At 45.3% G+C, this 24,645-nt stretch overlaps 1 protein-coding gene across 1 annotated transcript in view; it reads left to right on the top strand.

Annotated features, from left to right (window-relative positions):
• The first annotated feature begins 680 nt into the window (after window positions 1-680).
• Window positions 681-24,645, top strand: part of LOC119448466 (uncharacterized) — a 59,162-nt gene continuing 35,197 nt past the window's right edge. The window contains exons 1-14 of the mRNA XM_049665166.1: window positions 681-778; window positions 4,900-4,996; window positions 5,345-5,397; window positions 8,604-8,700; window positions 9,575-9,700; window positions 12,216-12,447; window positions 13,130-13,260; window positions 14,871-14,976; window positions 15,091-15,160; window positions 16,504-16,612; window positions 17,279-17,376; window positions 18,510-18,650; window positions 19,475-19,637; window positions 20,860-20,916. Coding sequence (XP_049521123.1) covers window positions 720-778; window positions 4,900-4,996; window positions 5,345-5,397; window positions 8,604-8,700; window positions 9,575-9,700; window positions 12,216-12,447; window positions 13,130-13,260; window positions 14,871-14,976; window positions 15,091-15,160; window positions 16,504-16,612; window positions 17,279-17,376; window positions 18,510-18,650; window positions 19,475-19,637; window positions 20,860-20,916 — 1,539 coding nt within the window. The 5' untranslated portion in view covers window positions 681-719. The remainder of the gene's footprint in view (window positions 779-4,899; window positions 4,997-5,344; window positions 5,398-8,603; window positions 8,701-9,574; window positions 9,701-12,215; window positions 12,448-13,129; window positions 13,261-14,870; window positions 14,977-15,090; window positions 15,161-16,503; window positions 16,613-17,278; window positions 17,377-18,509; window positions 18,651-19,474; window positions 19,638-20,859; window positions 20,917-24,645) is intronic.

The raw sequence follows: 24,645 nt of genomic DNA on the forward strand, positions 1-24,645 counted from the left end.
TTCTTTTTTTCTTCTCCTGACGAACGTTACTCATTTATTGGCTTGTATTTGGTTTCTATATTTCTTCCTGTCTTTCGTTTGTTTTTCTGTTCTGTGCTTTATTGTTTACGTGTTGTTTATGGTATTATGTTTTGTTTACACTCTGTTCTCCTGATGCCTCAGAGCAGACTCAGCCTCCCGCTGGAGAATCGTAAACCTACAGCCTCACACTCGGTGTCGTTCATTCTTCAAGATAGTGATCAAACGTATACGAACTACAAGCCCCACAAAACTCGTGCCCTGTACGCGTGCAACCTGGAATGAAGAACTCTGGCCTTAACGTCGCCTGTAGGACAGCGCAGTGCACTTGCCGCTTTTACAGAGCGCACCTATCGGCAATTTATTTGCGCGGCAAGCACTGTTCGTACACGACTCTAGCTCGACATTGCGCACGCGTCCCTTTTATCGATTCCGCGATCGTTACCCCTACACGACGCCAACCCCGTCATTCATGACTTCCCCGGGAGCTTGTCCTTGTGAAGTGCACGTAAGCTTGTCCTTTTGAGGTGCACCCCCGTTTCTTCGTTTTTCTTGTTAGCTGTTGGATGCGTGAGATGCGGCCAGCCACTTTCCCTCTCACAGAAGGCGAGGGTGGATCTGCCCCGACCAGTTTTATCGTCCGGCTGACACGTACTTGAGTACAGTTGAGGCTGCCCGAATCGCAGGTGCACTCGAACGAGATGATTGAAATTTTCACGATACTTATCGTCACAACTGGATTGCTGGCAGTCCTGATAGCGTAAGTACTATATTGCTGATATTTCATTAGTTTATTTCAGCAGAGCCTTGCTTACCGCCACTTCCGTGTTAGGCCACTGGGCGGGAACGTAAATGGGCATACGAAAAGCGATTCACCATGAACCGGATAACGGAAGGAGAGCGACGCCTTGCGTATAGTCCTAGCCAACTGGACCTTGCTGTGAAAAAAAAATTTGACAGTCAGTAGAAAGTAAATACATATTTCTGATAAAGTTTGCAGAAAGGGTATGCAATGTGTCCCAACTATCGTGCACCAATAGTAATATTAAAAACATGCGCATGCCCCGTAGCTGGACACAACCAAGGCAATGTTGTTTGCCATTGGTTGGAGATGCTCAGATTATTTTTTACATTCCACCTAATTACATAATTAGTCTTAATTAATTATGTATTCAACTTATCAAAAGTTATAATTACATGAAAAGTGTAAATGAGAAAATTATAGAGCAACATAATAAACACCCGATGCAGCTTTCTGTTATTTCTCGATACGTGCTACATAAAGTGTCTTTTCGAGCGTGAAAGAAACCCGCGAATACACGCAAAGTGCCTCGAGCAGCCTGTCCCACTGCAATTTTGTGTGTATCTGCGGGCTTGTTTTACACTTCTACGTGCTACATAAAAACACTTTTATGTAGCACGCATTGAGCAACCGAAAGCTGTATCGCGAGTTTTCATGTTGCTGTACAATTTTTTCATCGGCCTTTTCATCTAATTATCAGATTTGAGAAGCTGATTAATTATAGTAAGACTAATCATGTAATTAGGCGGAATGCAAGAAATAATCTGAGTATCTCCAAGCGAAGGGAAACAACATTACTTTGGTTCTGTCCAGCTACGTGACATTTGCATATATTAAAATCATGGTGCATGACAGTTGGTACACCCTGTAGACACCCCCAGAACTCAGAGCCTTGCACTTTGCCGCCTATATCTGTAAATTTTGTACACAGAATCACTGTGGAAGTCTTCGGAGAATAAATTAGGTCAAAGGAAATAGACTCGGGAACAACTTGTCAATCTACATTTCGTGTGCGCTTGGTAAACAAAGTGACAAGTCGGCGAGAGATACATAACTAAGGTGAAAAAGGTAGGGACGTTAACTGGAAGTGTATAGAAAGGCGAAGTAGTTTATGTCAATCAGAGCTCTATAAAATCACTTTATCAAATTGGGTCTTTGATTATAGAGGCGCCCGACGAAGAAGGCCTCTCTCGTGCTACTTGGTATTCGTTGCTGCTTCTGCGTCATGCCTCGCGCAAGACAGGAGTAATTGGAAATCGCAGAGAGAGGCTTTCGTCCTGCAGTGAAAATAAATATAGGCTGATGATGATAATTTAATTTGCATATTATGTGCATATTTCAACGTGCAGAATTATTGTTACGTCATTAATTGTGTTGAGCTTATCTTTCAAATTACCTTACCACCAAAACACTTAAGCAGATTCCACGCCCAGTTCGATCACTTGCGCAATGTGAGACTTTGACGCAGCGATGTCATGAGGCCTAATACAATGTACGATACTTGCAGGGTAAAAAGTATGAGGAAAGCCGTATACATATAATGAATGAATGAATGAATGAATGAATGAATGAATGAATGAATGAATCAATGAATCAATCAATCAATCAATCAATCAATCAATGAATCCTTTGCTTGGAGAAGGTATGACTCTAAAGTCTAGATACATAGGGTATGGAGATAGTTGTGCGGATAAAGGGCAGATGTGTAATATATCTCTTGTGTCACAGTGACGCAAAACAATTCTGGCCGATCGGCCATGAATGGGCACATACGCATTGGTTCATACTCGGTGGCTTGGGAATGTGGGTAGAGGAATTATAATAAATTTCAAAGAATCTGTTGAAAAGCAGGCGCCTTTCTATTAAGAGGCCTGTGTGCACCAGAGATACATATGAGGCGACATGGTGCTAAACAAACGAAATATTTCGTCTTAAGTATCCGTTTAGAGGCCGGTATCATTGGAAATAGAAGCGCACTTCGTGCGTTAAATTTTCACACAAGTCTTGGGAACTGGTTGAATTTGTTATAAACTTTGAGAAATAACAGCGAACACTGCTAGCGTAAACGTTAATAACGATCGAAGCAACTAATTGCGCAATATACACGCAAGAAAATTAAAAGGCAGAAGAGAAACAAGCATATAGCTCACATAATTACATGATGTCAACTTATTGCAGTGTACTTTCCGAGGATACAACTGGCCCAGGGACTGCGTAAGTTCGTGACTGGGGTCTGCATTTTGGGTGGACTGCAGTAAATTTATTGCACTTCGCCTTATACTATGGACTTCACACAGAGAGTTGGGCTATCTAGAAATTAGACAAATGCACTTTCCAGCGCGTAAGAAAACTGAAATAACTTGCAGAGACAAAATAACGACAGAAAAGGTAGAGCGACAGTTCCGGTGCTCGATCTTTTTGGGACGTCTTTTGTTTGTTTGCTTTTTAGAGCGTAGCTCTTATGAGCCCATTGCAGCGGCGAGCGTCGGCGTTTTGCCTCGTAACCGAGCGAACGAGCAAAGCGAAGGATGAAAGCGAACGCGTAGCACAGAGGGAGATGAGAGACGGCGATAGCGAAGAGAGGGCCAGGAGGAAAGCGCAGTGGGAGGGTATGGCGAAAGCGTGAGAAGAAACGTGTAGTGCCACGCAAAACGCGCTTTGCGGCGACGACCGCTACGAGATGGCGCCTATACGAAGCGCGCCGTCGTCTGTTCACCGATGGCATATGGTGAACGCGTTCAACGATACAGTTATATGGAAACAAAGCACTGCGTGAGCGAAGGTCGGTCGATCTGCGGAGGCTGCTGTGAATCGCGCCGACCACACGTCGCTCCGTTTTCAAAGCTTCGCACGAGTTAGATTGTCCGCGCCAGCCAATATATCGAGAAAGGAAAACACGCATACAGCTGCGATCAAATTTCGCATTAGGGAGTATCGTATATCATCGGTGCATTTCTTTTTCAAGCCAAGCTTTTTATAACTCACAATTTTCCTCCCTGCCTTTCAATGCATCCTTTCGCTCTCTCTCAGAGGCGTCCATGCATGTACGTACAAAATTATCATAATCAGCATTGACTCGAGCATCGTCGTCTTCTTCCGCAGCTGGCTCGTTGGCGCCCCTCGGTGTGCGCTCGTGCTCGTGCTCGGCACGCGCTCGTGCCACTGCTCCGTATTCATCGTCGTCGTCTGCATGCTTCCACAGCTGGCTGCATTGCCGCTAATCATTCCAGCGTAGAATTTCACTTCTCTTCTGTCGTCCTAATGGGGAGGCCGCGTTTACGGGTGCATGAGCCATTGCCACCGTGGCCATTGCTTCAGGGGTATGAGCCATTCATTGTCTTATGTAATTGACAGATTTAATTTTGAAGAAATTTTATGGAAATCTATCCAGAATGAACGTGCTCGGGAAAGGGCTCCTCGTCCACGTGCCGATTCTAGCGTGAGAGCTTCCGAAGCCCAGGTGAAACATCAGCTAAGTGCCGCGGACCCCGAGTTGAGGGAGCGCGATGTTGAGGCCAAACGTCAGCGTCGTCTTGCCCTCCTGGAACCCGACAACGGAGATGCACGCCTCGGCAACGCTAGCGCCAACTTCCCCGGTGCGACGGCCAGGTTTTATTGCGATTTTCTGAACCGGAACTTCGGAGCTATCTGCAGTGTGTGTGACCGGTTTTGGTTCGAGCACAACGTCGTACTCGTCAGCCCAATTCGTTCGGAGGAACACCGAGGAAACACACGACAAGTTCGCTTACCCCCATTGCCTCGACAAAAAGGATGGGCAACTAATTTTTTTTTTTTGTCTCTGCATCTCTTAATTTTTGTTACGCACTGGAACATGTCTTTGTCCACATTCTTCGGACACCTACCAAAGAAGTGACCACATTACATTGCCAAATCGAAACTACAGTCGCCGTCGTCATCTCCCTGGTAATGCGTTCTAGAGCGCAAAAGAGCATCTTATAATTCATAGTAATACTGGTGCGATGACAATCAACATAAGCCGCCTCTTTTGCCATCTTTCTGTGTTTAGAGCCACGCGGTACTAACAATATGCCTTGTACATCTTCTTTACGTTGCCGCAGATGGCGTCGAAGGCATTTTTCGTACTTCGAGGATCTGGGAGTTCCAGGGCCAAAACCGAATTTGATTTGGGGAAACTTGTGGGAGTACTACCAAGATGTGAGCTGCTACCTATGAACTGATGCTCCGTAACCAAGGACTCAGTTCTTTTCCGCCTTCATCATCACCTTGCCAACAGCATTGCCACCTTGTTTGCTTTCTTCTTGCTGGTTAGGATTGCTAGGAAATTCACTACTTCTGAAGCTTTTCTTTAACTAAGATAAACGTGTACTAACGACAACCTTATGAACGCCACAAGGTAATTCTATAAGGATGCAGAAGTGAGATAATAAATTAAATACAAACAAGAGAGGTGACGAGCGTCCTGCACGAATACATCTGGGCCACAGAGACGCGCAACCTTTTACGCACTTCATGATCTGCTAGCGACAAATCTAATTTTTTTAGGATCGCTACAAGGTTATCGGAAAATGGCTGAAGAAGTATGGAGACGTCTTTGGGTAAGTCCTGTGCGAATTATTCAGTATTTAACAGATCTCTTTCAACGTAAATTACCAACTAGGGCGTCTGTAAGAAGGGCCCCATGCTGTGGTCACATTTTGATGGCCTCTTCACAGTCTATTATGTGCTCCTGAAAGGGTGACGAGCGTGTCTCATGACGGCCTCGCTAATGATACAGCTAAGGTTTTTAATGTTGAATACGTTATGAAGCCAGACACATAAATTAATGGTCAGAATACGGCATAAACAATGTCAGCCACCAAGGACCTCTGCGACCGCCGAGGCCACGTCACCTCCAGTGCATCGACCCACCCCTGCACGATGGCGGAAGCTGAAGAGCTGGCCATCGCGTTAGCCATCCGCGAAGGCCAACACGCTAACAAACCACTGACGATCCTCACGGATTCCCAGCAGGCCTGCCGCAACTTCCTACAGGGAAGAATCGCAAGACCTGCGGCACAAGTCCTAGCCCAAATACCCAAGGAAGACACTGACGACAACACCATCCAAACCATCATTTGGATACCGGGCCCTACTGCCATCACGGGTAACCTGTATGCCGACAGAGCAGCTCGAGTATTTGCAGATAACCGAGCACTCATCACGCCGACTGCAGATGACCCTGACCCAGTTGACCCCGAGTATTCAGCAATCCTGAACTACCACAGAGGGAGTCGCTTGCGATATCCCCCACCCCATCGAATATTAAAGACGGAGGATGCCGCTTCCTGGCATAGGCTCCAGACAGGCACTTATACCCGTGCCACACGAGCAAAGTAAAGTGCACTTTGAGCGAGTGCGCTTCAGCGCGCTGAGTGTCACTTTGGCGGTGCGCTGCTACACGAGAAAGAAAAGTGTTCTTTCAAATTGATGTTCATGGCAACCGGGAGTCAGACGGGAAAGCATATGTTTACTAATATAAAAATGTGTGCACGAAAACAGTTTATTATTGTTAAAAACAACATTTACAATCCACCTTTATAAGCGCTGGCAACGACAGCAACTTGACCAGTAACAGGCAAAACGACTCGATCCGCCAAACAACTGCACAGTCATTATCCTGCGTGGTCGTGAACAGCCCGAGAGCGAGAGTAGTTCTTTAGCTGTTCTTGTTTTCTTTTTTTTTTTTGTGGTGTGGCGCATTTTATTATCTTGGAACGTTAGAAATTTAAAACAATGTTATTAAAATTGCTCCTGACTCTTCTTCCAATATCACTTTACGTATCTTCTAAGCATTGCTAACGAGGCTACACACTTCGCCGCCGCGAAGTGAGTTCGCCGAACACACTCGCCGGCGAGTGCACTCTGCAGTGAGTGTCACTAAGCGTTCCCGTGTGGCAGCCTGCGAATGACACTGGCCGCGAAGTGCACTCGCTCAAAGTGCACTTTACTTTGCCCGTGTGACACGGGTATAACACGAACCTACACATATTACGTCGCATGCACCCCACAGCCTACAGGGACGAATGCCCGTGGTGCGTGGCCACACCAACCCTATACCACATTACGTTGGCGTGCACGCTACACAACATAGAACACCACGACACGAACACCACGAGGGAGCAATGGCAGGCTATCCAGTGGCCGTGGGGAGGCACTGCTGTCCAGCTCGGCCCTCGACGACCAGACGACCAGCTCAAGCTGATCCAGAGAGCAGAGAAGATGGCCAGAGCCAGCGGAGCCCTGGACTAGGGGTCCCGACCATTAGCGATGCCGCTTCGGGGCAAGAGAAAACTCTATCTTTGTAATAAAGTTTATCTATCTATCTATCTATCTATCTATCTATCTATCTATCTATCTATCTATCTATCTATCTATCTATCTATCTATCTATCTATCTATCTATCTATCTATCTATCTATCTATCTATCTATCTATCTATCTATCTATCTATCTATCTATCTATCTATCTATCTATCTATCTATCTATCTATCTATCTATCTATCTATCTATCTATCTATCTATCTATCTACTGGCGTCGCATATCCCGCCAGGTAGGACTTTCGTGTTAATGTTAATTTTATGATGAACGTTTTGTTCAGATCTCTCTTCTATTTATAGCAATGAGGCCTCAATAGAGAGACAAATATTGAAAGAGAGAAAACAAGAAGAAAGACGGGACGGTCAACCAGACGATCGTCTGGTTTGCTACGCTGCATAAGCGGATAAGGGAAAGGGGGAATAAAACGAAAGAGATAAAAAGAAGGGACCGAATGAACACTACGTATACAAACGGGAGAATGCACAGGAGGACTATAAACGGTCACTCAGGCTGGTGCACTTCCAAGAACTGCACTGCTTAAGTTTCCGACTTATAGTAACGCTTCATGGGCCCACACAGACACGCAAGCATACGTATACACAGACGCACACTACCTCACTTACCCGCAGTTGTCTATTCGATTTGGTCCATTAAACGATGCATTAGCTCAGTAAATGACTCTGAGAGCCCTAGTAGTGTTACTTTATGAGAGCAATTAAACCCTAACCTATGCGTAGTATCGCTCTTGCGCTGGCTTTGTTGTGATGACTCTCCTAATTTTTATAGCGACTTTTACAGCCTTCGTGCTTCTCAGCATTCTGAGCGATTCGTTTGACGTTCAGGCTCAATTCTGTGAACGTATGTTCCTGTGAACCCTTTGTTTTGTTTAGAGCTCGACAGGGAAGTACGTTAAGAAGATGCTTTTACCTCGAGGCCAAGCCAAATTTTCCCATTCAAGTAGGCGTTATACGATAAAATGCTCTCAGTGAACAACCGCTTAACCCAATCTGAACGAAACGTGGTGCGTTTAAGAGAAACGCTGAATTCTACCGACTGTAGGAAGTAGGATTTTCATGTAGAGCCTTAGTTGATTTACAAAAGCTGTGTGAAATTGGTAAGTCTAAAAAAAATAATAAATAAAACTAAGCACGAAGTTTACAAATCTGTTCAACTGCGCCACAATTAATTATCGCAATTTGGTAAACTCCACCGCTTAGACCATCGGAAGTGGACAAATTTGTTATATCAGTTCACAGGTTATTGTGATAGCTATAAACAGCACACTCGCTGACCTTCGTTCTCGCTTTCCACCAAAAAAAGGCGGGGCGACCCCCGAGGCACCGCAATAAAAGGTGTTGGTGTACTGATAGGGATGATGTTATCGCACAAGAGTCGTTAACGTTTAGCATAGTAACCTGCGAGCTTTTTGTTTGCGTTTTCAGGTTCTACAACGGTGATGTTCCTTTCTTGGTCGTGAATGACCTTGAGTTTCTCGAATACGTTTTCGTGCGGAACTTCCGAAACTTCGTGGACCGTGGCGTAAGTTCTCTTCAGTGAATATATCCTTGGACCAATTTCTTTTCTTTTGTCAATTTTTCGTAAAAGTACACTCACTGTTAATACACAGGGAGCCCCCAATTGAGATGTCAGGGGAACTCCTATACAATAACAGGATAATAAATAAACTACATCAAGCAATGGTTACGGTGGCTTAATAGACAATTTGGAAACTAGGAGCCCACAACATTAGTGACAAAAAAAAAACTACAAAGCTGTTTAGAAACAAATGACAAATAAAGCTTTTCTGTTTAATAAACAAGCAATAGCAGATAAGAATAAGAAAGATAGAAGATAAGATAAGAAAGCTGCTTAGTGACTTGCGGATAATAAAACATTTTTGTTTAATACCCAAGCAATAGCAGATAAAAAAGTTTCTCATGGTTGAACGCGGTTAAACCAAGTTTGTCGGTTGACAGCACTGTTTTGCTTGCTTTGGGAAAGGACACAGACGCTGCTCGACGCCATCAGCAACTACCGCATCTACAATTGCACCACTAGACAACACACAGACACTGCTCGGCGCGGCAGACGCTGCGAGCGAATTGATCTTCATGCTGCGTCTCGCTTCAACGCGAACTAAGCGTCGAAAGCACAGCGCAAACGAAGCTACCAGCACTCGGCTCACTTTGTCCACATCGCAGATCACTTTCAAGATATAAGCGCCCTCGCGGCGCATGCAGCAGCCTCCGGTAGTGGCAGGCTAAATCCCAGTTTGACCTTGGCTGAGCTTGAAGGTCAGGTTTGTACCTGTAGTAGTAGAGCTATCGCTCTAATACAAATTAACAACAATAACAATTCACAAAGCTTTTCGTTATTCCGTTGAACGATTCCAAGCATGAACATTCCTTTTCAGCTGACCATGTTGACCGACCAAATGCACCCTATTCTGGGCAAGAGCATATTGCACGCCAAAGGCAACGATTGGAAAGGTATCCGCAGTTCGGTCAATTATGGCCTCAGCGCTGCAAAGATCAAAATGGTAAGAGCCTGAACAGTGTACGCTTTTCCGAAATCAGCAACTCTCGGGCGCGTAAAGCTTAAACAGACTCAAAAGGGGTCCTATAATTTTGTACCAGTTAACCAATAGAGACATCTATTCAGTTTATCACGTCAGGCTATCTCTTGATGGTTAACTCACACTCTTCTTTAATGTGTACGTGCGCGTTTGCGGATGCTTACGTGATCACTATACCATAATTCCCAGCCAGCTCCTGTAGTGGCATGTAAGGCCATCTGCGCGAACATTTAACAACGAAAATAATAAAGATTTTTATTGACGTGTTATTAAAAGTTCCCTAGAACATTCCAATTTTGTACCTAGGCTACATGGTTCGGGAGCTCCCAACATCACGCAGTTCTCCCTAGCTCGGCGGTAACTTCATAGACAAGTGGTGTCACATGACGATCAAAATACTGGTGGAACGTAAGGTATGCATGCCTCTTCTGGCTAAACCGCTGGCTCGTTCACACTAATATTTCGTAGTGAACACGCTTTAATACCACGTTCGAGTGTATTACTTGCCTTTAGGCGACCGCTTACTGCCGCGCCTAGCAGAGCGCGTAGAAATTGCTGTAACGGAACACTGGCGCCATCTCGACACTGTGAAGGTGAAACCATAGGCTATGGGTAAAAGAAGGCATGCACCATGTTTTGCCACTATAACGACAGACGGCACTGTGGTTCCGTTCGCGCAATTCCTACACTTTCTACTTAGTAAAGAAGTAGGCGATGGGTATTCCGGTTGTATTTTGGGTTAATCTGAACGAGACAAGCAATAGCGCATTCAAATGTGGCATTAAAATGCATGCACCACGAAATGTTTTCTCTCTCTCTCTGAAGTTTGACCGCCAATGAACGAGCAGTTTCGCAGAAAGAGTGATGTATACCATGCACTCATTTCAGCAACACAGTGTGTAATCTCCGCTATGCCACCTTCATTTCGCAGAAAAAGACACAAACAGGAATCCAGTGAATAAACCTTTTTAGTTAGATGAGTATGTGTGGTATAATTACGCGTAGACAATTTTCTTACACAAGCGTTATACACGTAAACGTAAAATGTGCGGGTAATAAGAACGTATTCTACGTTTCCGAGATCCAACACTTATGCAATACACTACGCGTGTATACTTACGCGCACTGCGCTTACGTGAAAGTGGTAGCTTCAGCAAGACGAGTTTGCGAGACCGAGCGGCAGCGCATCAACGCTCAGCACATCACAATGTGCGGCAGTCAACAACTAGCACATTGCTGTTGCTTGTACGGGCAGAGTGCGTAGAACGGACGCTGCAGGGTAAACATGAATGTTATGTTGATGTATGACGACCGCAAACACATAGAATAACTCCATCACATGCAATCTATAAAACACACTGCCAATCTCGTGCACAAATCTCGGGGCTCCTGCTCTCACCTTGTTCTCGTGTTCCTCATCGTCTTGAATTTCCATCTCCCGCATTCCCCGTGTTTTCCCTGGACAGCCACTTTGAAGCAATCGGCTGCGTTAAGCATAAGTAGGCTTGTCGCGACCGCCGAAACGCCGAGCCGTTTCGTCGGTGCTTTTCAACTCAAACACTTTCGATCCGATGACTGTGATGGAAAAGCTCCTTCGCTCCTCCAAATTTCTCGTGGAGGAGAAGATGGCGTACAAAATCATCCCAGGGTCTTTGGTCATTGAAAGAAAGCCTTTCAGTTGAGATGAGTGTGGTGAACGGACAGCGAGACAGCCATGCTAAAAATAAATTATAGGACTTGACGTGCCAAATCCACCATCAGATTATGAGGCACGCTGTAGTAGGGGACTCCGGATTAATTTCGACCACCTGTGGTTCTTTAACGTGCGCCTAAATCTAAGTACACGGATGTTTTTGCATTTCGTCCCCATCGAAATGCGGCCGCCGTGGCCAGGATTCGATCCCGCGACCTCATGCTAACAGGGCCACCTGTCGCCTTGACGTTACCAGACGAGTCTAGTAACGTTGCGTTTCCCAGCGTCCCTTGCCTCGGCAACACAACCCTACTGTTGGACCAGTCCAAAAATGTCGCACAGACGCACAACATTGTAAAGAACAACGTTTCTTTAATGAAGGAATTCGAATATGCCATGTGACGTGACACCTGTTGCTAAAAATGTTAATCGAAAATTAAAATTCTCTCTCTCGCGAAAGAGAAGAAAATTAAAATTTTCTTCTCTTTCGCAATACATGCTTTCGTTATTAATTCCCACGCGGCGATATCTCCAATTCGTTCTAATAAGGTAGTCTTCCCTTAATTTTGCCTTAAGAGGCGATCTTCTCGAGTGAAATTTCCCAACCAGTATTTCGAATAAACTGCATGTTGGCTAGGTGCAAAGCTACGGTTATCTAGGGAGCGTTTAATAACGCGTTAATAAAATCATTATTATTTTCATTACTAAATGTTCGTGCAAGTCGTCCAGGCTAACATAAAGCCTCTCAATAAAGTGACAACCTCTGCCTATTCCTGCTCTCAACAGATGATGCCCGAAGTTTGCAAGAGCGCAGATCTCTTTCTCGAGAGGATGGAGAAACTTGCCAACGAGGAGGTGCACTTGTACGACGAGTACCAACTTCTCTCCATGGATTACACGGCGCGCGGCGCGTTTGGCATTGACACAGTCTTCCAGCTCGAACCTCACCACCCTCTTCTTACGATCGCCAAGGGCGTGTTGGACGGAGTCATGACTGGACCTCTGCACATGATCGCGCGTGAGTTATGGGAAATGCCTGCGCTCCCTTCGCGCACGTGATACAAAGCGCAAGTTTTATAACGCTGTCACAATAGCTATCTCAATTACCGAAAAAAAAAACACTAATGGCAGATGAAATCCCTTTAGTATATGTTTACTTTGCATTTACTGAGTTTACTGTACGTTGTGTGCCTTGCCTGAAAAAAAAAAAGCGAAAGAAAAAAAGAAAACAAAACGCTCCTTAAATTCTGGCGCTTTATATGTCAAAACCACGATATGATTATAGGACACGTGGTAGTGGGGGACTCCGGTTTAATTTTAACACCTGGGGTTATTTAACGATGCATGACGCACAGGCGTTTTTGCGTTGCGTTCCCAACAAAATGCGGCCGCCGAGGCCGCAGGGAGTCGATCCCGCGCCCTCGTGCTTAGCAATGCAATGCCATAGACCCTATACGCGACCACCGCAGGCTAAAAAACACCCGTGTACTTGGATTAAGGTGCTTGTTAAAGAATAACAGCGGCTGAAAATAATCCGGAGTCCCAACTATGGCGTGCCTCATAATCGTATCGTTGCTTTGGCCCGTAAAACCTCAGATTTCTTTTTTATTTGCATATGTTATTGTCGCCACGTAATACTCCATGTAGACCTGTACCATTTAATCGTTAGCTTCCGTTACTACTTCCGGCAATATTTACAGAGTGCACCTCAGCCCTGGGTGACATCATGAAACCCTTCTATTGGCTTGTGGCCTCATTTGGCGAATTCACCTTCAAGACATTGGGCGAGGAAACGTCAAAGATAGTCGAACTTCGTAGGAAAGACCCTTCGGTAAGCAGCACATAATACGCTCGTGATAGTCGGGTCGTCGATGGAGTTCGGCCGCCTTTCTCCGACTTATAACAAGGTCATGCGCAGAGTAGCAACAGACAAGTAGAATATAAATAAACTAGGTCCCAAAATATATTGCCCTTAGAAAACACACATTTTCTCTTACTATTACTGAATGCTAACATCACCCGCCGCGGTGGCTCAGTCAGCTAGGGCGTTGCGCTGCTGAGTACCAGATCGCGGGATCGAATCCCGGCCGCGGCGGCAGCATTTCGATGGAGGCGAAATGCAAAAACACCGGTGTGCTTGCGTTGTAGTGCACGTTAAATAACCGCAGGTTGTCAAAATTAATCCGGAGCCCTCCACTACGGCGTGCCTCATAATCAGAACTGGTTTTGGCACGTTAGACTAAAAATAACTATAAAATGTGCTGTAAAAATTAAACTCGGGGTTTTTACGGGCCAAAACCACGATATGATCATGATGCACGCCGTAGTAGGGAATTCCGGATTAATTTTGACCACCTGCGGTTCTTTAATATGCACCCAAAGCATGGTACATGGATGCTTTTGCATTTCGCCCCCATCGGAATGCGGCCGCCGTGGCCGGGATTTGATCCCGCGACCTTGTGCTTATAGCAGCGTTACGCCTTAGCCACTAAGCAAACACGGCAGGTGAGCAGTGCTGTAGCACATGGTACAAGAACTGCGTGGGGAGGCCACAGGAGTAGGTAATACGTTTTTGTTCCTTACTTTTTTTTTTTCTTCCGGTGAACAACGCAAACGATATGATATATGCACAACATATCAGAAATAAACAAATATCAAGCATGAAACAAGTATTGCATAAAAGAAAATGACAACCTTGACGTCAAACATGTCCTTTATTGATTATAATATCTTGGCAGAGTTTTGGCATAGAGTGCAGTAGTTACTACGTTAAGCCGTTTCTTATAACTTGTAGTCCAATTCGACCATTTGTGTCGGATTCCACCGTATGCGTTGTCGCTATGTTAGGCCGCATGTTAGATCGATGCGATCCCTTTCGTTCAGCCTTTGTGAGAACATCTCATCCCAAATGCTCTTGAAAGGCAACTTAGAGATTATTTGTTGAGGTGATAACCGGTTGACGGCGATTACTGCTGTGAAAGTTAAATATAAAGCAAGTTCATTTTTCTGCATTATGAAAGGGCAGTTTCACGAGACCGAAGCTTATTTTGTGAGCGTAAATTCACTCAAGTAGATGAGTGAGTGAGTGAGTGAGTGAGTGAGTGAGTGAGTGAGTGAGTGAGTGAGTGAGTGAGTGAGTGAGTGAGTGAGTGAGTGAGTGAGTGAGTGAGTGAGTGAGTGAGCATTTTATCAGTGGCCTATTGGGTTGGCGCTGAGCCGTGATCCCTCAAAGGCTGCATAAGATAGCGCCAACCTTTCCTTTCTCAAACGAACCACTTAGTAGTGAGTGAGTGAACAAACTAGGAAGCATCAAAAAGGAGAGGAAACTGGGTCGCGTCAAGAATGTGTCCGTACACGTCGTTTGCTATGTCGTTGCTAAGCAGCCAGCTAGGAGAGAATTTTATCAGTTGCCTATCGGGCTGCCTCTATACCTCTGCGCAGCTGCGAAGGCCAGACATGCTGCAGAACCTTATCGACGCGACAATGCCGACGGAAGACGAGTGCGGGGCCGTGAACGAGGAATACCGGACTGACGACCCTGCAGCTGGTGATGACGCATTCAAAACTCTGCCACTCTCTCTGCCTTGGTAGAGACAGTGTGTGTACATCAACAGTGGGCAAAGCCACTAAAGAACTCTATTGCAATTTTCTCCGTCAACAGTTCCGAATAGAGGCCGGCATCTGAGCAATGAGGAAGTGTTTATGACAGCGAACACACTGTTCATGGCGGGGTACGAATTCTATTTATTTATTTATTTATTTATTTATTTATTTATTTATTTATTTATTTATTTATTTATTTATTTATTTATTAACTGACTGACTGACTACTCGTGTGAGCGATCAATGGAAGGGTTCAGCTGATTGGCTGAAACGTATAGTAAAGAAACCGCGGGGTTTCGAGAGACACTTTAGGGGAGGGTCTCAATCAATTGTGACCACGTGATAGTCCCTGTCGTGCCCACAAATCAAAGTATGGTGTCCTTCTTGCATTTCGAGGTGTCAGAAAACAGGCCGTGTTCGCGCGTGCGTGCTGCGGGAAGAACTCAATTCACATGAACGAAAAGCTGCAAGCACAAGGCAAGTCGGAGCACATTGAGGAGCACATCCTATAGGTCGTAAGCACCGACTGTACACTCCCGACAGCGCTGCTATATTTGCTGCTTCACTGGCAGTTGAGCATCAATGAGTGGCCATGAGCAGCAGCTGCAAGAGGAAGAAAAGAGAAAAAGACGTGAAACGAAATTAATCATTGCAGTGTTCGGCGTGTGCGATGCGCCCCACTTCGGGACACTCGCGTATTTTCTAGCTATTGGTCGATCACAACCTCGCGAACTGACACGTGGTAGGAACAGCGATTGAAGGAAATAATATATATAACGAAATACAATCACACCATCGCAATTTAGGGCGACCCCCCTATTAGCCGACGACCCTTGTACATGAGCGATATTTTTGTTTACACAGTCAAGGCAAGCACCGGCTAGGCAGTCGTTTAGTGCCGTATGATAGAACATGGCGACTAAATGGGCGGGATCACACTCAGGCGTACAACCCTTCCCCAACCCCCTTTCCAGTACACGTGCTCACACGCCCATATATATATATATATATATATATATATATATATATATATATCATAAGAAGCCAACACACATTGTTTGTTGCCGTTTTATGATATGGTATAAGAAGCCCCTCGGTTTGCTTTCTTATCGTTAACTGATATACGTATATGTGTGTGTGTGTGTGGGAGGGGGGATAGGATGCTTATTGATGCTTATTGAAGCATGCTGGCCTCTTGGCCGCTTCATAGTGGTGTTCATTACATTGTTGTACTTCTCACCTTGTGTCGCATGCTATTGCGCGATAGCGTGTTTCCCAGTTACGTTTCTGAATATTGCCAGTTAGGTTGATTAGAAAATTTCAGTATTCAGAAGCTCCATACTTTCGCTGCTTTCAGTCAAAATTCGAGGGTAGCTTTTCAATGGCCGCCATTCAGAGCTCGTGCGTTACTTCAGGGTCTGGAACCTGGCCAAATATACAGAGGTGTCTTCCCTCTCTTCCCTGGTTTCAGCTTCGACACAACCGGAACTGCCTTGAGCTACGTGACTTTCTTTATTGCTAAACACCACGAAGTGCAAGAGAGAGTGCGACAAGAAGTAAGAGATGCGCTAGCTGATGACGTAGGTACTCGCCTCTTTTTATGTTCGCATTTTCATTATAGCTTTCTTAAGAAGATGAAAAGTAACCAATGTTTGGGTTTTTTAAGTGTAGCCTCAGAAAAACTATTTGCAGCCATTAAACGTTCACTACCGACGTTGCATATTTCTAAGAGCTCTTATTACAGTTTCTGTGAAAATCGTGAGTCTGAGCTATAGGTTAATTGCTCTAATAGGTACGTAAATGGCGCGGAACAAGGACGAGGACAGGAGTAAAGACACTCACAATCACGCAAGTCATTTCATTAAGATGGACATCGGTTGACGTAAATTGCCTTGCTTGTTGGAAAATTCGTCATGTAAAGCTATACTGTAATGTGAAGATGTTGTTGGCATCGTGGTGCCTAGCATTCTGAATGGTAAGCTGCCACCTTGTTTGTCCAATCGCCCCCATAGTACAACAAACCGAACAAGCGCACAAAGTGGGCACGTGGATGGAGCAGGAGGAGTGGGTGATGGGGGAGTGATCATTTAGAAATCTAGTAGTGTTTTACGCTGGCATCAGTAAAAACAAAATGGGGTTCGATCTATCCCCAAAACACTGAAATTTTCTACTAAACGGTCGGCCGGCATGTTGTTTCTATGTAATGTGTTCTTGTTTTGTTTCACCTGACTCTCTTTCTGCTGCAGCAAAAGACCAGCGTTGATTACGAAATTGTTACCAGGAAGCTGAAATATCTGCAGCAGGTCATCGACGAGTCACTGCGGCTACTGCCACCTGCTCTTATGTACGTACGGATGCATAATTAAAGCGCAATATAGCCGAACCTGTTGTGTTGAGGAAGGACGATAGGCACGATATACATACGTCAGGCCTCCAGCTGACTTCTGCTGTAGACATCCAGTAGACAGACACATCATGATGAAGCAGCTGCATGCAATAGCTGAGCTTGTCGCTTGGACCCTTCTCGTGCGTTGTTTCCACTCAGTCATCATATGGAATGCATACCCTTGCATTGTTTCTTTATGCTTGTTTATTGATATACAGGGTGTTTCAGCGAACATTTTCAAAATTTTTTAAAGGTTGCCTGTGGCAGATAGCACAATTCTAGTGCATGAGCTGGTCTACTCAGACAGGCGGACATTACTTGCACAAAAAAAAAATGAAGTGCATTATCGACTAGTTAATTTAAAAAATCACTAATTACGTTTTTAACTAATTCGTGAAATGCATTGGCGTTCCCGTTACTTTCTTTAGGAAACGTCGTTTTATGCATTGAAGCACAAAAGTAACTGGAACGCCAATGAATTTCTCCGCAAAGTTTGGGAATTGACAGCTCGAAACTGGTGTCATCCTGACAATTCGTTCCAATTTGATCCGCCTTGTGAACACCACGGCCAGAATTTATAAATTGCAATATGGGCCATAAGATAATTAGTTAAAAACTTCATTAGTGATTTTTTGTTAATTAGTCGAACGTGCATTTCATTTTTTTGTGCATGTAATGCCCGCCTCTTCGAGTAGACCAGCTCATGAACTAGAATTGTGCTATCTGCCACAGGCAACATTTAAATATTTTTGAAAGTGTTCGCTGAAACACCCGGTAAGTGTCCTAAGTGAACTCTCTGCGGAGCTTAAGTAAACCACACTGGCACGAGGTAAGCTATCGGATGGAATAAGGCAGGAACAATTAACGTACGGACATTTTGGTTGCATAACGCGAGGATAGTTATAGCAATCCGCAGATGAAAGGAACGGTTATTGGCATGTTCTTTCTATGTATTTTGCTATGTTGTTACTTGTAAAACGACATGAGCAATTCATTCTACTTATCTGATGTATTGTCACTCCAAAACCATAACAGCTTGCATTCACTGATTTCATGATATTCATTTTTTTTATTCTGATGCCTTTTAACAGATTCACAACGAGGCGGGCCAAAGAGGACTTCGAGTACAACGGATTGAGATTCAAAGCGGGAACGTGCGTAATGTCGCCCACATATCAAGTTCACACTGACTCTCGGTACTGGCCAGACCCTTTGATGTTTGATCCCGAGAGGTGTGTTGCCGCGTTGAAGGCCAATATCTTTTGGCAAGGGCTTTGATATCCCCGCTTGATGGACGATGTGACAATGCGTTTATCGAAAGATTCGATAAGCAGCGTTATAATGCGAGGCTCACAATGAGGCTCTACTTGGAAAGACCCTTTGAGGGCGGAAAGTTACATTATGGGAGAGAGCCGGGTATAGAATAGAGAGAGGTTACTGTATGTTAACTTGCTTTTGCCTCATTATGATTACGCGTATCTGTGATACCGATACTTAGGACCAGTTTAAATTAAGGTGACAATAACAGAAAGTGGGGTAAAATGGTTGAAGTTAATGGTGGAGATTAGCGCACAGGAAACGAGACAACTAACCCGCACCACTTTCTTCCTCGATATTTCTTGTACGTATGCGGGACCATGAACCAAGTGAAAAGAAAAGGGGAAGAAAAGCTAGATTGATCTACCGGGTGCATGTTGGATTTCTTATGCAGGTAAAAGAGTAGTGACGGATGAAAGGAATGAAAGAAGGAAGAGAGAAAACTGCGGATGTGCTTCTTCATAGGTATACATCAAGACTCCAATCTTTTATTGAGAGCTGTCGACTTCAGGAACTAAAGCAATGCTCGTGTCGCTTTCTGAGCTTGAGACGAATGTAACCTGCACGCCGAGTACAATGAACCGGCAAATAATGAACAAGAATGAATAATGAACGCCGAGTACAATGAACCGGCTTATGTTTACCTGCCAGTAATGGCCGCTTCGTGGGCTCTTGCGACCGCTGTATCAATCTCGCGTTCCCATGAAAGCACAACTAATGAGTTTTCACTGTTCGTCAGGTTTTCGACCGAGAATGAGGCCGCTATACCAAAAATGGCGCACCAGCCTTTCGGCCTAGGACCGCGTCGCTGCGTTGGCATGCGCATGGCCTTGACGAACATCAAGTACACGTTGGCGAGAATTTTGGTCAAGTTCCAGCTCGAACTGGGAGAAAAACAGGAGGTAAGAGCCGCAAATGTGGTACTTTTGCCGTGACAGCTCACGCTTCGCACAGTTTTCTTTAATATTTCCTCCGAGTACTGCAAGAAGTGGGCATTTATTTATTAGCGTGGAGAAGCCTGCCGTTGCAAGAGCAAGCACTAACGTCATGGAAATTTCCTCAGCATGCACTAACAGTCGATTATAGTGTAATAGCTAGAGAAGCACGCTCGCTGCAGTGCTACAGCACGTTAGTCAAATAAAGCGCGCGCCTCACTCTTGGACATCAGTCTCAAACTTCAGCGTTTGCCGCAGTAAAATGTCAGAAAAGGCACGGCGGAAAAGGCGTTGTTTCTTCCTTTAAGCCGCGCACACCTGAAGAAAGCGAAATAAGCGACGCGCTACTCCCAGTGGATGTCGCAATGTTTCGGTCATTGCCATTGGTGGCTCATGTAAAGTAAATAAACCTACAAACGAGCCTCGTAAGACCAAAGAATGTCTTGAGTGCTGCGGAGGTCAACGCGCCCCACTTCTGAGGAATACAGGTTCTGAGCAACTTCCTTGGCGCCTTGTGGCACTTTGCGTCATGCAATGGCCAACCCGCTTCAAGGAAGCCATTTTATTGAATTTTCGCCGTCGTCGTGGCCGCCGCCGTGATGTTCCGTATAAATCCCGCGTGCTATATGACTGGGCCCCGCGCGCGTTGTGGGGCTGATGGGCTGGAGTTTATAACGCACTATGGCGGCGACTTGGTGGCGGCCAACGAAGTTCGCTGGGTATACAGCAAATACGCCGCCACGTAGAGTAACACAGGTCTCGCTTATTTTGTGCATTGCTTTGATTTCTGTGCACAGTTCTCGCACTCGAAAATTACTTGAAACGTACGCACGATGTTGTGAGCTGTCCCCTGTAACACATGTCTTGGAAAGCGTACGCTGTTTGTCCGACTAACATTGTCGAAAGCGGAGAAACCCATCTATTACTACGAGCAGCGCGCGGCCCCCAAACGCCCTCACCGCTTTTATTGTTGCGTGGTGAATTGTCATGAGGTTCATGGCTCTCACACGCTGAAGTTTTGAACACACTATGCTGAGACTTGGTGGGGAATGACGAAATTGGCGGGGTAGTTATGAACAAGTATGCAAGTATCCCCATAAAGTTATGCTGCAAATGGGCTGTATACAGCCGACCTTGCTTGTTTGTTTGTGCATTCATGCTTCAGTTCTTAATCTATTTTACTGTTCAGCTACCAGAAAAAGCAGCTGCGTTCACTGAGAGTAGCCAGTGGATCATCTCGTCGAGAGTACGCCCCCTTCGTCGCTTAACCATGCAAAAAACTGGAACAACAATGCAGTGGAGTCTCTGAAACAGTGTACGATTTCTTTTTTTTAATTAGAAATTTGCTACGAATTGGAATGAACAGGACTTGAAGGTATTTGTGTTCAGGAAGTGGCCCATGTAATTAAGCGAAAGTTCATAGAGCAGTTGAAACTGTTTCAAAAGACGTTGCTGAAAGGACAACCAAAATAAAATTGATCGGTTGACGTAATACAGACAGTCAGTTACGGCATGAAGTTAAGGGACTGTACATAAAGAGTGGTGCTTAAACATCTGTTGTCCAATGATATGTTGGTCAAAACAAAATGAATGACAATACCAAACGATACTATTGCTGCTGCATCGGTCTTTCTCCGTGAGCAAAATTACTGCACGTGAGCGCTAATGCTACATACACTCACTCGTAGTATTTACCGATGGCCTAGTCTGGAAATGTGCTTTTGTGGCATAAGCAGATCTGCGACTAGAAATCCCAGCGTCAGCACGTACCAGAACCAGTCAAGCTTTCTCCCGGAGCTAAGGACAGTCGCTTATTTATTATGATGTTAGTTTGATTAGTTGATTACTTCCTTGTTCAGGGGCCATGGTTCTGAGCGAATAGACGCATATTGCAAGTCTGCCGTTGCATCTTGACTTCCCGGCACATGAGCGGTATATACTCGTGAGCGGCAGCACAGTGAAACTGCGTGTGCGACTTCTCGTGCACAGTGCACGCATTCTGCACAGCGCTTTGCTTCCTTAGTGACGGAAGGCATCCTATACGAAACGTCCCAGGCACAAAATTCTAAAAACAATTGCTACCGCGGCTCAGACGAGCAGATATACCACGGCGCCTTGCATTCGCAAGCAGAGCTTCGCGTTTTGTACTACCCGAAATCGATGAGCTCAGCGTGGAGGGTTCTGTTGACCGGCGTTTCCGCAGCGCATCCTGCGCAGCCCGTCACGTCCATGCCGTGGGTGCGAGGGAAAGCACGTGGGGGTGAGCCGAGAAGGGGGATGTAGAGTTACTGTATCGTGATGGCTTGATGCGCGTCATCTTTCTGCGCACACAGTGGTAGCTAGAGGTCACGTGATAAAGCGCGCGCTTGGGGAGAAGAGCACATTTCCTCAAGCCCGGCCGTGGCTGCACGCGTGGCTGAGCGCCTCCGCGAGCTAGGCAATCTTCTAGGTAATCTGCTGCAGGTAAAACGGCTGAGATGCTTGGTGGGATTGTGCGCGCTGTCTTCCCGCGCGCCTAGAGTTAGGTCGCATAATCTCAAGTTGCTGAGGCGCGGTGAAGCGAGAGGCAGCGCGAAGCATTCGCTTCCTGCTGCCAGCGCTCTTCATCGCGCAAGTGTTGTGACAGCAAATGCTCATTGTAATCGAGTGAGATCTGGTCATGTTTGAGAGTACGTCCGTGGCACCATGCTTGTTTACTAGCAGTTAACGCGGCCGATAAAACTATAGGAGCCTTACTTCGTATACATGTGTGTGCCAGATAACTTTAACCAGAGTTTAAAAATATTTGCCGATGTATTCTAAGACGACGCGACCAAATGCATGTTGCTGACTTGTGTATGGAGTAAGTCGCAGTATTTTTTGTATTCTGCTTAATTGCGTAATTAGGTAAGAATAATTAACCAACTTCTGAAGCAATGAAGTTAGGCAAAAAATTACATCTAGAAAGTTGTAGAGCCGTTTGTGGAACGTCCGATTAAACAGTTTCTAACTTTCTATCTGTTAAGTATTAGTTTTTCCCCCGCTTACTGCAGATGCCCGCGAAATACAAAAAGAAATATATCACGTGACACGCCCGCTTGCGCGCCGTGATTGCAGTGCTCCCAAACGTTTCGCGGACAAACGAACGTACAATTTAGCAACGTGTGCTGCCGCTTAAAAGGCGGTATGGGCAGTAACGCAAGCGTTGGCTGTGCGATTTACGCCAGCAACAGTTTACGCTTGCGCTGCGATAACGGTTGCCCTATCGCCTTTTAGGCGCCAGCACACCCTGCTAAACTGTCCGTTCGTTTGTCCGCGAAACGTTTGGGAGCACTGAAATCACGGCGCGCAAGCGGGCATGTCACGTGGTATTTTTTTTTTTTTTGTATTTCGCGGACATCTGCAGTAAGCGTGAAAACCCTAATACTTAATAGATAGAAAGTTACAAACTGTTTGATCAGACGTTTTGCAAACCGCTCTACAACTTTCTCATTTGAATGTTTTGCCTAACTTCGTTGCTTCAGAAGTTGATTAATTTTTCTTGCATAATTACGCAATTAAGCAGAATACAAGAAAAGTACGACTTACTGCATACAATAGTCAGCAACATGCATTTGGTCGCGTCGTCTTAGAGTGCCTCGGCTTATGTTTAAAGTCCGGTTAAAGTTAGCTGGGACACCCTCTATATGTCTAATACTTTGCTCTTGCTCTCTTATCTTATCGGAATGGCCACAAGTGCAGATTGTGAAATTTGCGGGTGCAAAGAGACGATAGCGCTTCTCCTCTGTGATTGTCGTCGTTTTAGTGTACACAGAAAAGTCCTCAGCGCCACGCTCGAGAAGATAGACAACCGTCCCCTTACGGAATCCAGAATTCTTGGTCCATGGTCCCAGTCGACGTCGGCACGAACTGCTTTAAGAGTGCTAGTACGTTTTTGTTTTTTTAAGAAACAGGACTCATTGAAAAACTATAGAATGTGCGAACTGATGCGTTCCCTTTTTTTTAATCTTCTTTTTTTTCATCTTTTATGCCCTTACCCCATCCTCATGTGAACAGTAGCCAACCGGACACTTAACCTAGTTAACCTCTCTGCCTTTCACCTCTTGTTTTCCTTCTTTCCTTCCTGCAGACTGTGTGACAGCGCCCACGGAGATAGCTCAGTATTGTTTTTTTTTCTCTTCTTTTTCTCTCATCTTTCACAACCCTTCCTCTCTTCCCCGGTACAGGGTAGCCAACCAGGAGATATCCTCTGGCTAACGTCCCTTTCATTCCTTTGCTTTTATTTCTCTATCTCTCTGCTTTCGCTTCTCGGGCGAAACCGCGTATTTATTGCTTTTCTTGGTAGCAATATTTTATCCGTCTCCTGTATATAAACAGAGAAGTGGCGCTGTTCTACCACCATCATTGGGTTTTATTGTGTCATTTTTTTTTCAGGGCACCTTACAACTCGCTGGCCATGGCATGGCTTCAGTCCCGGTGAAGGGACCTTGGATAATATTTCGTCGACTGTAACAAAACGCGGCCGCCTCCATGGATACCATTTTTTCTCATACGCCTGAGCATCAAGTAGTTCCACATAAGTTGGTGTACCACATAGCGTCCGTACGAATGGCATACAAAGCTCTCCAAGGCATCTTTTTGTCCTTGGCAGTTCCGGGTAGTACTTGCGTTGTGTTATGGCTTTGTGCCAATGCTTTGAGGAAAATGATGATGACAAAGGCATATTCAGACAAGAACGGGTGATTTGGCCAGCTGTTTGAAGAGGATAAGGGGATGGCAGTATATATCATTGGGCAGAGAGCTTGATACCAGGAGTTGTATGTACAATACGCGTAGTAACCCCAACTACCTGCCGAAAGAGAAGGAGAGAGAGAGAGATAGAGATAACGGAGAGGCAATAAGACTAACTGAGCCCGGATCGCTACTCTACCCTGGGGGCGGGCGAGCGAAAGACGAGAAGAAGTGAAGAAAAGTTCAAAGTATACCCACCCACATT

Source organism: Dermacentor silvarum, chromosome 4, assembly GCF_013339745.2.
Source record: "Dermacentor silvarum isolate Dsil-2018 chromosome 4, BIME_Dsil_1.4, whole genome shotgun sequence".
Lineage (NCBI taxonomy): Eukaryota > Metazoa > Arthropoda > Arachnida > Ixodida > Ixodidae > Dermacentor > Dermacentor silvarum.